Below are 17,370 nucleotides of genomic sequence, written 5' to 3' on the forward strand. Positions count from 1 at the left end.
TCAGAGATCGTTTTTTCTCACAATTGCACCGCTCTTTCTCTCTGAACTACCTCGACACATCATCTCAGATTGTTTTTTTTTTGTAACCAATATCAATATTAGTAAATATTGGCCATAACAACAATATTAGTATTGGATATCGGTATCGGACAAAATTTTCATATATAAAATATACCTCCAATCAGCAATCCTCTGTGATGCTCTTTTTGAAGCTAAATCTTAGAAAAAATGAAGACTTTACAATCATTTTTTAAAACCTGAGACAGTTTAAAATAAATGCTTGTTTCCTCACTGGGAAATAAGACCAAAGCCATTCTCAGATCATGTTTTCATGTTTGTAAGGTAAAGATCTAATCTGAGAAGATAGCTAAGTTTAGCATAAAGACTGAACATAAGCGCTAATTAGCTCTCTCTCTGGGTTTTAAATACATGTGGGCTTGACATGCTAATTTGGCAACTCATTTTGCAGCCCTTTATGATGTTGTTAGCACTTATTGTTTCTTATTTTGAAAGCCTAATATTCGTTTTGTTCCATTAAGAGGCCCAGAGGTGCTATTTATAATTGTTAAAGCTATGACCCCATTATTGTGGTTGTTTAAGAGGGGATTTTTGTTTTAAAAGTCAAACGTGTAGATTGTATCTATCTTGCTAAAAACTTGGCAACAAAGTGCATATTTCCCTAAATGTCATCCTGTTATCTCACAATAAGTTTCTTCTGGAACTCTACTTCTAACATCACACATTGAAAAACTATTTTCTCTTTAAACTTTACTCTTTAAACTCTTGTGAAGCTGTCAGCTAGTTTGTTTGAGCAGCTCCTTCCGGCTCACACTGATCACTAACAGGGCCATGTGGGAGACCGCATCCATGCCCTCTCCCCTCCTTCCTGCACTCCCACACATCAAAGGGGGAATTTTTTTTGCAAAATAAGGTGTCAGAGACCCGGTAAGCCTTGCCTTTCAGAGATGACGAGAGGCTTTCCTAAAGCTACAGTGAGCTGGGTTGTTTTAATGACTCCTGCTCAAGCTGAGTCAACTTCTGCTGAGAGGCCCTGTGTAGGAGGACCTTCCACCTGGAAAACATCACTGGTTTGGACACATATAGACACATATAGGATAAGGAGTGATTAAAATCAGCTTTAAAAGGATCCTGGAAGAGCTGTCGCTGGCTTCTAGTTGGACGAAACTCAGCTCAGATTAGAATCACGCACATTTACTTTCATTACATTTCCAGTCGTTGTTTAGCTGCTAATGTTTGGCAGCTCAGCATGAATCCAAACATTTTTCCAGCTTCTCCTCCGTGTGTGTTTGCAGAGATTGACTCTGATGGCCTTTTGGATTGGGGGACCCTGGGAAACGGAGTCAGCTGACAGGACAGGGAGGTCTGTCTCTGTGGGCTACGGGCTGGCTAGGAGCCCACTGCACATCCAGTGAGTGACCGCAGCCTCCACAGCATAAACAGTTGACTTCTGTGGACCGTCCAGGAGGAATCAGAGCGACTGTGAGAACGTGTTGTTAACAAAAGAAGTATATTTTTCTAAAAAAGAGACAGTAAAGAAGAAAATAAAGAGTGCACTTTGCCACATTAAGACTAAAAGAATGAGAGGTTGGGCTTTTCAGACAGCTACATCATTCTTAAGGGGAATTTCTCTTCCTCATGCCTGAGGTTAGACTTCCTGCTCGGCTTTGAGTTTTCTTTGATTCCTCCACGCTTGAGATTTTAATGTGTTTGCTTACTTGCTTTGAGAATTTGTCATAGCAGGTGCATTTTGAGTTTTTTATTCACTTATGACAGAAGAATAACACTAAGGAAAAAACGTTTCCATGCAGTGGGACTGTTTGGTTGTTATATGAACTGCTGGTGTAAATTTTGATGAAACTATACATATAAAATCTGAAGACAGACCAGTCAATTTGTCCACATTTTTCCAATTGTACCACCAGTAGGATGAGCAAAATATTTGGGATGTTTTATCTTTAAAAATCCTCAGTTATTTTAACTGTGACCAGTTGACGAGTCTTAAGGTGAGAAAACAGTAGCTGAATATGAGTTACAAGCAGAATCTAAACCCTTTAAAGGTCCCATATTATGCAAAAATCACTTTATTAAGTCTTTTAGTGAAATTTGTGGGTCTTTGGTTTTCCTCCCAGCCCACAAAATGTGATATTTAATGACAAAACCTGTACTTAGTAGTGCTTGTGAATGTAAAATCCTGACCTAAAATGAACTGTTTGTATTTTAGGGATTTGCAGACGTCAGCGATTCCCTTTTTTGACCAATCGGGAGCAAGTCTGACCTGATTGGTCCACCAGAGCAGATACCTTGAAGAGCCATCACTGCTCTGTTTTTGGCTGTAAACAGCCATATAGTTCAATCCACAAGCTTCCCATCTTGGAAGAGGACAAGTCTAAATGTGCCAGCTACACTCAGTAAAACTGTGCATGTGTGTGCTAGTCACTTCACGGCCGACTGCTTCTCCAACTTTGGACAGTACAATGGAGGGCTAGTGAATAGACTGGTCCTGAATCCAGGCACATTACCAACCATCCACCAACAAACCTCGGACCCCGGAAATGTGAGTATTGTAAATGCTGTGGAGCAGATGTAAGAGCTTTTTCTCAGTGTCCCCACTGTCTCTGTGTTAGCTTCAGGATGCTAACTTTAGCTGTGGTTAGCCTGTTGTTTTAGCCCGTAATGTTACGGTAAATGAGCTTCGCTGTTTTCTAAACATTGTGCAATTAGAGCTCGTGGCGCCGCTCTCAGTGACACGGAAGAGCGATGCGGTATCAGCGGTTGCTCATTTACATATGAAGGCCACGCCCACTAAATCAGAGCGTTCTGCACAGAGAGGCTATGAGAGCCTGCAAACAACGCTGCTGTGCTTGATTTATTGGCTTTTTGGACCAAAACATGTTATTACCATTTCATGAAGACATCAATGATCCATTTTAAACTGCAGAAAAGGACCAAAATATGGGACTTTTAAGTGCTTGTCTCCATCTGTTTACCTCGTCTGAACCCAACAAAAGCCTCACTCTTTCAGTTTCCCCTTTGGAATGACTTTCATTAGCACTCTAAAAATAGCCATCACATTCGATGAATGTCAAACTCATGTCCATGAGTGCCCATGTGTGCATCTGGACAACAAATGACACTTTTAAAATTTTAGCAGCTTTTAAGCACAGCTGCTGGCCTCATGTCTGCTCAGGGAATGATGAATATGGGCCAACTGAAGGAAAAGCTTGGGTTCATACATCTTTGAAAAATACACAAGTGATGTGATTCAGATTTATTGGGTCTCACAGAAACGTAAATCAATTCTAGACTCTTGTGGGGGGGAAAATAAAACTACTCGTGGTATGAATCAGCTAAGGCATAAAATAGATAAAAATGAGACGACAATAAAGAAATACTTGACTTGTGGAATTTGTTATTTGGCAGCAAATTCAGCATACACATTTCATTTTCTGAAATTGAAGAGGTGTTTTTTGTTTTGTTTTTTTTGTTTACATTTTTTTTTAAGTTAAAAGTAGGCAAAGTTCCCCGTGTCCAAGACTTGGCTGCCCTGAATGCCTTATTCATAAAGTCACTTAAGAATTCAGTGAGACCAACATGACATCTGCTCAACTTGTGACATCACAAGTTGATGGATCTTTAAATGGACATTTAAAGGGAAAAAAGCAACAGAAATAAAACTTTGTTACATGGCAATAGTGGAGGAGGCTTCTTGAATCCTGGTTTCTGGAATGACTGTGTGATACCCCTTCTTTAACCAGGCAGGCATGGCCTCTAATTTCAATTACAGTTACTTCCAGTTGAAATACCTCTGCTAATTGGTTGAATCAGTATCTTCACATACTTGGCAAAGATAATTTTCAAGAATCTAATTATCTTTGACTCCTGTTATAGTCCCTCCAACAAGGATAAGAAAGACCAAAACTGAATTTTACTCAGGTGCCTCTCTTGTACTCTGAGAAACCAGAAAGCTGTCGACAAAGATAACAGTAAGATCAGGATCCAGCTTTGCTTTTTCACTTTCATTTTGTTTTATGATGCTCACTTCTGTATTTCAGACACCAGTTTTACCTTTTCTCACCTTCAACTCCTCAAACTCATGCATACTCCTTCCAGTTTATACTTGTAAAGCATCCATGTGATTTCCTTGCAACCTAAGGGATAGACTGACTGAGCTAACACACTAGCAAGTGTAACAATATGTGTGTCTAACAGATTAAACACACTGTATCAAAAACAGCTTGAGCTTGATTGACTGGAAAACAGTCTGGAAAATCCACCCAAACAAAAAACTGCTGACTTAGCACCCCATGGTATTTACTTGGTTAACATGAGCCAATAATAAAGGGGCATTAATTAGACTGAACACTTAGCTAACGATGGAACCATCTTTCTCTTTCTTGAGAAAGCCTTTTGTTTACTCATAAAACTTGTTTACAACACAGCTATCGCCATTACTCATGACAGAGGTTAACTGGCAGAGTAATTGAATGTGATATCATCTGTTTGGCAGCTCAGAGGAGCAGCTGCCCCAGAGTCCTCCTTCGAGGAGACAACATATTAGCCTGCTATCAGACAAATTCAGAAGGTTAACCACATAAAGCAGTTTATAAATGGTTGTATGATGTTCTGCACAAAAAAATCATCTGGTAAAAATATGATTCCAGTGTAGTTAACTGTCACATACCATTGTTTTAGCATATTTTGCTTTATGGGTTAGCATAGGTTGCTTTATGGAAAAAAAAGTTCAACTCTCAGTTTCAGATATTATGAACTAAAGACTTTCAAAACTGAAAAGAACACATGAGAATTGAAACCAGCAGCCTCCTTGAGCTCTGGCAGATGTGTGTGTGGCCACCTCCCATTTAGAGGGATTTCCACCAGACCTGATTTAGGTCAGGCCAGTCACAACTTTGGTCAACCAGTTCTGGTTGTTTAAGGGTCAAGACCAATGCTGAAAATTAGGGGGAATGCTCACCCATGGTTGATATGTAATACCAATATCACACTGTTATGGCTGTTGGTGTTTCTTTGCCTTTGATATTATAAAACTATTTCATGATGATAACATTCAGTATTCAGCACACATTGCAATTGCATGGCTATCTTGGCTAGTAAGATGCTTAAGATGGGACTTTGGAAATTTATGTCAGAAGCAATACCAAACTGCATATATCTATATACAAAATACAAATAAATCAACTCAAAAGACATATCAAAGACAAAACAATAATCGTTTTAGATTTGGTATGCAGTTATTTAGGATGTGAAAACATTTTATCGTAACAAGAATGTTAAAAATGCTTGACAGTATCCTGACTTATGGGGCTGCCTTTAGTGTCTGCAGACATTTTTTTTTAATCTACCATGTGTATGAACCATGAGAGTGGTTAGCAAAAGGTTAAAAAAATATGTGTTAATGTTTTAGGCTTATTGTAGAACTAAGGGAAACAGAGTACTCTGACATCTTGTGTCTGACAATGACAGAGCCACTACTCCACCAAAAAAGCAGAAGTGGTGAAAAGAAGGAGAACTGAAACCAGTGACTGACCAAACCTAAAATCCTCTGGACATCAGTCTCATTTATAAACTATCACAGATTCAGGTCCCTCCTGTCGCACTAGACGAGGAAACACACCAAGCAGAAGCAGAGCAGACTTCTTTCCTCATCATTCTTATCTCATGACTCCTTCACAGGAAATCTCCAAAGGGAAAACTCAAACCTGATATCGACCTCTGGGATGACAGAAGTAGCCACGTATAATTTATTTCATCCAACCTGGCCTTTTTTGCTGTGAAAGCAGCAGTTAACTGGCTCATGTTGAGGCCTGATAAATAGGATTAAACAGCAATTTTGACTAGTGTTTGATGGTTGTTGGCAGAAACATGTCTGTCTCCTCTGAAACATGCTGAGTTCAGCTGTGGGGCAGGGACCGAGTGGACTTGGCTGGATTAATCCAAGCTGTGTTTTTGTGTTATTGCCCTAGAAACTGAAAAAAGGAGGGGTGTCGATTTGATGTATTCAGGAAAAAGGGGCCATGGGATAGCAGCAGTAAGTATCTTTGGAAAGAAGTGGACAAAAGGACACAGTCAGAAGTAGAAGTGAAAGATTGAGTTAAAGGAAAGTTACAAAACATGTAACCTGATTTTGATCTGTCAAAACCTCATAATATATTTTTTAGTCCGAAGTAGCAAAGTGAGTCTGTCAGATCAGTCAGCTAAAAAGGCTGGCACATTTCTCCTCTGCCTGTTGACATTGTGGCAAAACAGTTCTGTCTCAGGGGCCGTTTACACGACAATGGTTTTAGGGTAAAACGCAAAAGTTTTGTTGTGTTTCAGCCTCGCGTTTAAACAGAAACGGCATTTCAGCCAACCTAAAACGCAAACTTTTGAAAAGGGCCTCCAGAGTGGGATTTTTCTGAAATGCTACCTACACCGTTGCTGTGTAAACAGTAAGCCGGCACTGTTGTCCTGTATGTGCGCGCGAGGCAGAGTGTGACGTCAGCGTTTCCACTGAAAATGCCAGTTTACCATTTACACAGCAACGGTGTCAATCGAAAGTTTGCGTTTTAGGTCTGCTGAAACACCGTTTCTGTGTAGACTCGAGGCTGAAATGCAACAAAACTTTTGCATTTTACCCTAAAACCATTGTCATGTAAACGGCCCCTGAGACAGAACTGTTTTGCCACAATGTCAACAGGCAGAGGAGAAATGTGCAGTGGAAACACTGATGTCACACTCTGCCTTGCGCGTGCATACAACAGGACAACAATGCTAGCTTACCGTTTACACAGCAATGGTGTTGGTAGCATTTCAGGCCTTTTTTACCGTTGTTACTATCATCGTGAACTACCGTGCTGTGCTTGTGCTGAATCTGCTTAATCTGCTGACTGTCTTTCAACAAAATGTGCATCTGTTGCTCCACTTTTGAATGTAGTATTCCTCAATACACCAGATGATCAGCTCAACTCTACTTCGGTGGAGATGTCCCAAAAGCTGCCTCTCGACAAGACAGTTATAGCACCACCTACAGGCCTGGCATACTTACTATAGCGTTTCCAGTCCCTTAGTGTTTCCGTGTAAACGCAAATTTTTTTTTTTACTGCATTTTGGCTTTTACAGATGAAACGTTGTCATGGAAACAGGGCCTCAGACTGATCTTGAAAGTTGGAAAGTGACAACAGTTGATGGGTTCAGATGTGAGAGCAGTCTGAGGAGCTACTGTCTCCCAAACATCTCTGGTAGTAAAAAAAGGACCCTGTCTCTAGATCCAAGTAATGGCAGAAGAGCTAGTGAAAGCATCTCCTAAGTGGAAGGCCTTTGAGCAGTTTTATGTTGGAATGTTTAGAAATGTACCTCACTAATGTTGAAAAGTGCGTCATCTTCAAAGCCTTGAGAAGGAGCCCCGAACGACCATAGAAATGTCAACATAAATATTCCTTCAAAAGATTCCTTTTAGTGGAAATGGTCAGTTTAATGTGAATTCTAACTGATGTTTGAAGTTGAAGTGATGTTTAGCTTAATGCTAGTTTTTACAGTGTGCAGGTGGTTGTACCATTTAGAAACCCTTCAGGATAAAACAAGAGTCTTCCACTCCTGCTCACTCTGTCTGGATTCCCATTTGCATAACCACCCACTCACTATACATTACCACTTACATAACACAGGTCCACTCCTGACAACATAAAGTCAACACTCTGTTTCAGCATCTGTTTACGTCCAACATTGCAAGTTAATATTCTCATTGCATGACATATTTCCTGCGAACAAGTGTCATTTTTGATTCTTTGCCACGAAACACTGAGGTCAACCCTTTTTCAGAGTCCCTGGACTCTTTCTCTTCTGCACAACAGCCCTGCAGGTTTTGGTAATCCTGTTTGAATGTGACAAGCTGGGAGAATTTAAACCAGAAGAATGCTAAAGTCTGCACATACTTATTCCTTCAAAGACCGTGGAGAGGCAAAAACAGGCTATAAAGTTGCAATTGCAGAATCAATAAAAGCCCATTTTCTTCTACTTTATAAACAAAACTGTGGAGTTGCTAAAATGTCAGAGTGCTTCGGAAATAAAGTCCTGTATTGAGGTCAGAAAGGAGGTCATGGCAGAGATCTTACAGAGGGAAAAGAAAGTGTTTTAAACACTGTGGGAAAAACTTTGATATGGGAGGAGTTTGAGGTTGCTTAGTGGTTCAAACAGAGCGAAGAATCCACTGGTTTTAACACTACAAAAGCTTGTTGAGCTGTTTGAAATGCCTCTAACCAGAGGAGAGAAAATTAGAAGAATTGTTTGGATGAAATTGAAGTCAGCAGTCTTGTTGAAACAAGTTCAGAGCTGGTGCAGTGCAGCAAATGTAAACTTTTTATTATTATTATTACTTTTAATGTGCCAGTTTCTTCTTTCTTCAGCAGATAAAAATCAGCTCTCTCTCAAACATGTGATTATGGAATTCTACAAAGCACAATTTAACATTAAAAATGCTTGAATATTGTGATTAGACCATGTAAAGAAGCTGTCACATAAAGAAAACATGGACAGGATAACAATTAGCAATAGCCTAGCATTAGCCTGAAGTGCAAACACATACTGAAGACAATTATAAAGTTTAGTCCCCCTTTCTAAGTCAACTTCTTTTCCCTTCATCTTCCTTCTACCAAAACTCTTGAATCACTTCTGTATTCAGCCCACAGTATCTTTTCCTTACACCCTTTTCTTTCTCCCCAGTCTTTAGATCTGTGCTGTCTCAGTAATATTGAGACCTACAGTTCAGCCCTTGGAGAAATCAGCCATTTTTTATAGCTACAACATGCTAATGGGCTCTAAAGTCAAAGTAAATCTTTGCCTGTTTTATAGAAAGGGGGCCCTGGTCTGCTTCAGCAGCTCAGTGTTGATTAGGATGCAGCGTGTGTTACAGTGGTCCCTGCAGACATGGGCTGTATAGCTGAAGTTTCAACATTCTGGCTGCTGATAACACTAACTTCAGTTTTTTTCTTTCTTTTTGTTATAATGTTTAGAGAGTGGAGTCAAACATGAGGAGGGTAAGACAAGCAGTGTAACAATAAGGTTTGCCATCGTGCATTATCAGAACTCTTGCTCAACGGACAATTGAATTAAATTTAAATTCAGATTTTAACTTTTAGCTTATGTATTTCATATTGTTATGTAACATTTTAGAAATAAAGGAAGAATTTCTGGTGTGTTTTTTGCTCAGTTTAATGAAAGTTTTTCATGGCTAGCAGCTAGCAATAGCATTAGCCTTGTAGGCAAATAAAAACTGTTTTAACATTGTTTAATACTGATAATGTTCTTTTTTAAGTTAATTTGGGGCTTTTATGCCTTTAATTACATAGTAAAGAGGACAGTGGAAAAAACAAGAGAGGGGAGTGGCATGCAGGAAAGAGGCCACAGGCTAGACTCAAACCTGGGCCACCTGCACAAGGGCAAACCTCATGTAGCACAACCTTAACCACTAGGCCATCTGTGCTATGTGTATTAAAAATGTTCTGAAATACCTAACAGTCAAAAGTCAAATGAAAAGAAAGCCTGCGTTCATAACTTCTTCAAAGACAAGAAAACAGCTAGCATACTTAGCTATATTAGCAAACAGTTTCCTAGTTGACTCTTTGGCAGACAGAGAGTGGGTTATTGTCCTCGGGGGATGTAATAGGGATCAAGTACATAGCTGAAAAAGCAAGTATTTTAATTTAATCGTCTTGGGGGACAAAACTCCATAAATGAATGCTAATACTGTTTAGCATCACAAGCTAGCTGCATTGGTTACACATTAGCATACTGTGTTTTAGCTAATTAAGCAACAAATTTAGGTATTACAATAAAACAACCGGACCAAATTATCTTAACATTAGCAGTGTTTCCATTACACCTAGAATTGCGCAAAACGTAAAAATCATAATAAAAAAATGGTAATGGAAATGCCACATTTTCGCAAAACCTCTCAAATTCGATAAAAAGTTTTTACGCTCTCATGAGGTGGTTTTTCAGAAGTTTCAATATTGACGTTTCTCGCAATAGTGCAATGGAAACACCTTTTCGCAAAAACGTCACGGATTCTGGTCGTAATGGAAACAAGGCGAAATTGTTCTTTATCAAAACTTCAGAAATATTGCTTTTATTTTGTGAAAAAGTGTGATGGAAACACAGCTATTAACTGATTTGTTTTTAGCAGTGCAACATGCTAATGAGTCAATGTATGCCAGCTGATAATTAAATGAACCATCCACTTAGCAAGGATAGCATGTTAGCTGCATAGAAACTATGACTCAAGGCCAAAAAGGCAAAAAAAACCTGCCAGTCTAGGCCTTTGAGGAAAAAGGGCTCAGTGTGGGTCCAATTTCTCATCTTAAAGCAGCACCCTGCTAACATCCCCTTCCCGTCACTCCATAGGCCCCTTCTAACTGGCTTATCCATCATCATTAGGATACTCTGAGGTACAGTATTCATGTATGAACCACTCTGTGTGGGCATTAACCAGCAGTCATTTTTCTATTAATAAATTCTGTGCAGAGATAATCAGATGCATGTTTTGGAGGCCATCTTCTGGAGCTTTACAAGGCTCCACAGTCTTGGCTTGACGAAAAAGAAAGCGACAGACTAGGAGCAGCTGCTGACAAATAAAAACTAACTAGCAATGCCGCCTCAGAGTCACCCACATAAAAGCTTCTCTGCTTAGTTATTATCCCACAGATAAGTGGCCAGGAGGGCTACATGGAGAGAAAGGCCTAGTGAGGGGCATATGTGTGTGATTACAACAAGGTAAGCTTCTATTTAAGTGCTATTTCCTCCACGAGTACCTGGTGAGAAAAAAAAAACAATACAGGCTAACTCGCAGCTCCTGTATCTAATAAACAAAGCCATGTTTAATGTGCTGTAAACGAACAGGAGCAAACACCCAGGGCCAAACTCACATGGAGCTCTGTGCCGCCACAGATCAGGAAGACCGTCTTTCTTTTCATCATTTTTATAGCTCACTGCAGCTTCCTGAATTACCAATCACTGCACTCACTTCCTGTTGGCAAGCAGAGCCCCTGACAGAGAAGTGAACCGGGAGACCCCATGCTGTACCTGATGGCCTACATGTTAGAGTTTATGGGAGGTCAAACCCACTAAACTCACTGGCTCAGTCAGTGTCATGCTAAACACAGACAACTCTGAAAGTTTGATTTTTAATAGATGTTAACCATGATACACTTAGAGTCATTCAATTTTGTATGAAAACTGTTGTTTGCCAAGCAGGATTAGGTTATTAAAAAGCACTGCAAAACTGAGATGTGCAGGATCCATAGTAGTTTTTGGCATTGTGCAAAAAAAAGCAGAACATTTTTTTTCATAAAAGCATTTTTTGCATCAAATTACCTGAAGCCAGATGATAATATAAATTAGCATAACGGAAAAATGTTTTCACACATGCAATCCTGAGGAGATTTTGGGTGGTGGATAATTGAGGTGTTTACAAAAGTTTTTGTCTAACATTACTTTTTGTCCACATGACTGAACCAAAAACTAGCAAACAAAAGAGCCCATCATCATCCATCTGCTTTTAAACAACATTGCTTGTGCCTCATGTGAATAATCAAGCATTAAAAAAAAAAAAATCCAACACTACATCCATCAGTCTTCCTCCCTCTGTCTGACAATTCATCTGGGTAATGATCACAGAAGCAGATTATTGGTAGAGAAGACAGCAGATGCTGGTGGCTACAAAAGGAGGCGATCATCCTCACGCCATCAATCCTGCTTTTTTCTGCAAAGACTGTGAAGTCAGTAGCACAGAGAACTCAACACACACACACAGGCTTTACCCAGAAACTGGTGGGTCCTTAAAAACATGGAAAGCAAAATAAGCAAAGGCATGAGGTAGAGGGCACTGAATGAGAGGACGGGAAGATAATAAATATCAGAGAGGATCTTGCAAAGAGAAAACAAACATTTTACTCCCTTCAATGGGAATATTTCGGAAAATCATTGCTATTTCTGTATAAGAACCACAGAAGTATTTGCTGAGTGTTTCTTTTGTTTGGTATCATAATGGAAACATACATGTATGTGATTTATTTTTGATGACTTTTTTGCTGATTGTTAAAAACAAACATTAGAAAAGTCATGGTTGTTGTGACAGGGTCAAAACAGCACATGAATTGCAGTTGGATGCTGAAAAAGTAACCATTGATTTAAATGTTGAAAAAAAAAGAGAGGAAAAAAATCGAATCATCTCTTGGTGGGGCTTCTACAGTCCTGATGGTGGAACATGTCCCCACACACAAAACCTGGTGCTTTTACTAACTTGATCTCCATTTCTGGCAGAAGGTGAGTAAACCAGTGCAGGTAATGAAACCTGCATGACTCAGACATCACATCCAGAATACTAAACAATGCTTTGCCTTTTCTCAGGCCTCCCTGGAGTTTCCCATGTTTTCATCTCCTTTACCTTCTCCACTGGCTGCCTGTGGCTGTTGGTATCATATCAGAGCCAAAATGCAGAGTACACTTCATAACCACACGTCTATATCTACCTGCTGTTCAGTATTACCCTGCATTGCTTCACATGTCCTCACTTCTCCATTCACTTATGAGTAATACAATAATAAATTCATGCTACCTGTGCTGCTGTTTGTTAGCTTTTCAACTGAGGCTCACGCACTTCAAAAGCATTTACTATGTATTTAAATGGATGGCGCCCCTTTAGCTTCCCTTTGTAAAAAGTGAAGTCAAAATACCACCTTAAAGTGATACTCCGGGATGGAACAAGTTGGGTCCTATCACAAGGTTTAGGGCAGAAATTACCCCTACAGCAGTGTTTTTGTGCAGCAGAAGCCCAGAGCGCTCGCACCAAACACCCCCTCCCTGCTCCTCTGCTGGTTTCCTCTGCACTCAGACGGGGCCATATTTTACTTGACCAAAAACACAAATAAACGGACTCCCACCGAAAAAATCTGATATCGGTCTGCATTCATGCTTTATTTAGAGAATTTTCAGCGCATTACTTTCACATAAAAACACCGCTAAATAAGGCTCTAGTTCTCATCGTGTCGTAAAACGGCGCTACCTCCGCTGCAGAGCCACAGCAGGCTCCGAGGCGCTCGCCGCTTAGTGTATCAGTCCACGCGTGCGCGTGGTAGAAACGCAGGTAGTCTGCCAGGACAAAGAGACACGATGGTGGTGCGATGGTTTGGTGTGAGCGCTCTGGGCTTCTGCTGCACAAAAACACTGCTGTAGCGGTAATTTCTGCCCTAAACCTTGTGATAGGACCCAACTTGTTCCATCCTGGAGTATCACTTTAAGGTGGTATTTTGACTTCACTTTTTACAAAGGGAAGATAAAGGGGCGCCATCCATATAAATACATAGTAAATACTTTTGAAGTGCGTGAGCCTCAGTTGAAAAGCTAACAAACAGCAAGGTGGACACTTGGATATAGAAAGTTAAGTGACTCTTATGTTCATGTCATCACGTTTTATAACCAAAGTCTTCAGCTACTGTGCCAAAAACCAACAAAACTTGCAACTTAAGTGTCTCCACTTTTTTTAACATTATGTTAAATTGGCTTATCAAAATAAAACTTATTTAAAAAATGAACTTTTTTATGTTTACTAGCCTGATAAGAATCCACTTTTCTCACTGAAAGCATTCTTGAGAGAAAAATATTCAGCGTGTAATTCTGTTTTTCAACTTTGAGCCAAATCCCACCTGTTAAGATGGAGGAGGCTGGTTCTGTAAACTATTCTGCTACTGGCCAGCAGGAGGAGCTCTAAATATCCTTGGCTTCACTCTTGGAGAGCTGTAGTGCTGTCCATGAGTTTACAGTCCATGTTTCAAAGGATATAAATTAAGTAATAAAGCTCCCCTAATGGACAATCAGTGTAATGTCTTAGATTCAATGTGAGGGATAAATCCCCTCTGCAGGAAAAGTAGAATCAAGATAGGGATGGCACGTTTTAAAGGGAAGTGCAACTGTCAAATGATTCATATTGTTTTTTTTTAACTGATTATCAATTCATCCACATGTCTGACAAATAAAGCAGAAATTGCCCATTGAAAGTCTCAAGGCCCAAATTCACCACTTTAAAGAGACATGAGGGTATCTGAAAATGTGCAGTAGGATAGTAGAAGAAGACAGAAAAGCAAACTTTTCATTTGGGATTGATTTTGGGATTGAGATTTATTCTCCCCATTCAAGGAATTTTATTAACAACTTAATGTCTCAGCTTCAAACCTGGTGGACAAATTGATAAACAAATGAATAAAAGACCAATTCAAAGTCACCACTGCAAGAATGAATTCCCTCAGCAAGATAAACAGAAAGCGCTCTGCATTTGGCTTTCTGCTGCACTGTATTTTTCTCTGTGAGCGAGTGTGGGAGTAAACAGACTGAGCCAGTCTGATCAGCTGGAGAACAGGAATGTTGGAGCAAGATTTTGCTGAGCCCTGTCCAGTTAGATGAGTGGCCATTGTTTTCAGACTATAAAACTGCTCCATCAGGGTCAGTGACATGGATCTGGACACAAACTAGAGTACTCAAAGTCCACAGTTGTCTTTTTATCACTCCAGATCATCTGACACTTGAAGATGTGATGCATTTATGGCCACTTGCTCTTCTTTTGACTTTGCATTTTGGCTTTAACTCTGTGTTTATGTCAATCAGGAAGTATTAAACGGCCTTGCTCATCCCTCATGGACAAATAACCACAGGAATTTCAGGAATGCCATGGGAACAATGTTGCAGCTATTGGAATCCATCAGTAGCCACAGTGTAAACTGTTTTATAGAGCGAGCTTCGAGGGGAGGCATTTGGAAATAAGCTAAACATCTCATCCTCCTGGATGCATTCAACTCAAAGTAGTTTAAACCTAGTTTGTCATGGGTGTCTGTTTGTTTTTGCCAGCTACCTAACTGGACCAGAGGAATTATCACTGCCAGTATTAGTGGCAGGTGACCAACAGCTCAGCCAAAATCATCCATTCCAATGTTTTTGCATGTGCAAGCAAATTCAAATGACTTAGGGCCACCAAAAGCCATTCAATGTAATATCAGGATTAATATTTTATCAATAAAGATGGATTACAATATCGGTTAGGGTTAGTTTGACATACTTTTAGAACCAAACTCGTTCAAAAAGAAGTTAAAAAAATGTCTAAATGCAATGTCAGTTTTGATTTTGAGACAGTCGTGAAGTTATCTCTCTTACGCATGCGACAAAGAAAACACTTTTACGTCCGTTTTTTATCTTACCTTTGTGCTTCTCCATTCCCTCACACAGACGCTCGCAGCTTCACCTCCTGTCTTGTTCCTCCTCTCATACAAATCAAACAATCCTCCAAAGTTAGCAGTCAACTTTCTGAGTGATGACGGGACGGGCAACTTCAGCAGAATTCCGTTTCCAACTACACGCTGACAGAGTGACTGAGTGACTGCCCGAGTGTCTGGGCTCGACAGGCTTCAGAGTTTGTGACGGAACAACAGCGCTCTCCTCTTCTTCCTCCAAATCTCCTCTGCCGCACCTCCTCCTCCTTCTCCCGTACAGTGAGCATCCACACTGCAGCGCGTTATGGACGGAGAGACTCTCGGGTGGCGTTCAGAGTCACGCGACAAAATGCCTCGTGCCGTCTCACTAAGAGGCAGTATCTTTGAGAAACAATATATTCAGGGTTAGTTTTTTTTTCTCCTCGGGTTATTTTAAACACTTGTCTCTCAAACCACAAAGGGGAAACTGCTTTAAAACTCTGTTTGGGGTTTATTAGCTAGCTCATATCTCTATTTCTGTTTACAGCCAATGACTTAGAAAGCTCATTCTGTCCGCACATGAGTTAGAGGTAAACAGGAAGTGGCCACCAAAAATAAAAAAGTCTATCATGGTGTACTTTTCAGTCTTCTTCAACGCAGTTATAGTTTTCTGGCCAAAGCAGTTGACAGGGGCATTGCAAGCATTTCAAAGCCTCTTACCCCACCATTAAAAAAGCCCAGACCAATCCTAAACACACTGTAAGCCAGAAACTAAAATCTGGCCAAAAAATCAAGTAGAGACACGTTTTAATGCATTACTTAAAAAAAAAAAAAAAGTATGCCTGACTTGCTGGGATGCATAGGCTTTTTGATTACAGTCATCACTGTCAGTTGACTCAATCCAAATATTTGACTTTTGGCCACACCTCTAAACAAACAACCAAACAAAGGAAAATACTTTTTTGTGTGACTTCCTTTTTTTTTTCAAAATTTTAGTTATTGTGTTCTAGGGGGCTGTGAGGAGGACTATCTGGAAAAGCTAGTGTTTTCCGGGAGAAAGACTCTGTTTCCCATGAGCACTTGCACCACTGTTATGACACCAAGGGTGTTAGAGGGCTGTGTTGGACCATTGTGCTGACTCTGATGGGGTTGTGTAGACAGATGCTTCTTGATGATGTAGGTGGGCCATGTGTGTGCTTTAAGTCTGTTTCATATTGGGTTAGGGTTAGGGTGTGGGTGATACTGGTCAGCAGGGGGCAATCCTACTGAAGTACGGCACAAAGGCGAGTTTCAGATGGCCAGTGTGACAACGCTCCAAGATAAGTCTCTGACTTGTAATATCAGTGAATCCTTTTCACATCCTACTAGTGCTTACAACCTCATCAAGCAGAGCAAACATAACCTCTTCACTAGCATAAGCACCACTGACCTGCTTGCCAGAGGTATTGATGTCCAGCACTAGTCCCTAGTGATCAACTATGACCTCCCAACCAACAGGGAAAACTTTATCTACAGGTCTGGTTGGGGAAGTTGTTTTGGAAGAAGGGGAGCAGCCATCAACATGATGACTGAGAACGACAAGTGAACCCTGGGGGACATCAATACTTCAAACAACACCACCGTTGAGGAGATGCCCATGAACATGGCCGATCTGATCCAAAAGAGTCTTTTGGCTCACATATCTCTATTTTCTGCTCAACTTTGTCGGCCGACATTGTGTTGTCATGGGGACAAGTGCTGACCTGATTGGGGAGCTGATAAATACCCTGTTTTGGCGCTGGTAATCCCATTTGAAGTTGTGAATTTCAATCAGGTGTACGTCTAGAAGTGAGACTTTTTCAAGATCACTTAGAGAGTCCTCACAGTCTCTTTTAACCAGTGAAATTACTTCAAGTACGAAGCGTACCAAACCCTGTATTTTAACAAACTTTCATTACTTAACAAACTTTGGTTACTTATTATAGTAAAATGGAGGCTGCACAGCGGGTTCCCCTCAGGTACTGTGGTCAGTTCATTGATTTGCCCCAATGTGAATGTGTTCATAAATGGTTGTCTGGCTCTAGTGTCAGAGAGGCTCCCAAGTTGTCCAGGGTGTAACCCGCCTTGCCCCCAGGGTCAGTTG

General features: G+C 40.4%; 1 protein-coding gene across 2 annotated transcripts in view; it reads right to left on the bottom strand.

Moving 5' to 3' along the window:
* Positions 1-15,560, bottom strand: part of afap1l2 (actin filament associated protein 1-like 2) — a 48,464-nt gene extending 32,904 nt beyond the window's left edge. Inside the window, exon 1 of one of the 2 annotated variants that reach the window (XM_074662604.1) lies at positions 15,258-15,560. In XM_074662604.1, the coding sequence (XP_074518705.1) occupies positions 15,258-15,273 (16 nt within the window). In that variant the 5' untranslated portion in view covers positions 15,274-15,560. The remainder of the gene's footprint in view (positions 1-15,257) is intronic. The other variant, XM_074662605.1, reaches the window with a different exon arrangement.
* Between the last annotated feature and the right edge of the window lie 1,810 nt (positions 15,561-17,370).

The sequence above is a fragment of the Halichoeres trimaculatus genome, unplaced genomic scaffold (genome assembly GCF_033239565.1).
Source record: "Halichoeres trimaculatus isolate MK-OKI-2021-1 unplaced genomic scaffold, fHalTri1.1 fHalTri1_scaffold_23, whole genome shotgun sequence".
Classification (NCBI taxonomy): Eukaryota; Metazoa; Chordata; class Actinopteri; order Labriformes; family Labridae; genus Halichoeres; species Halichoeres trimaculatus.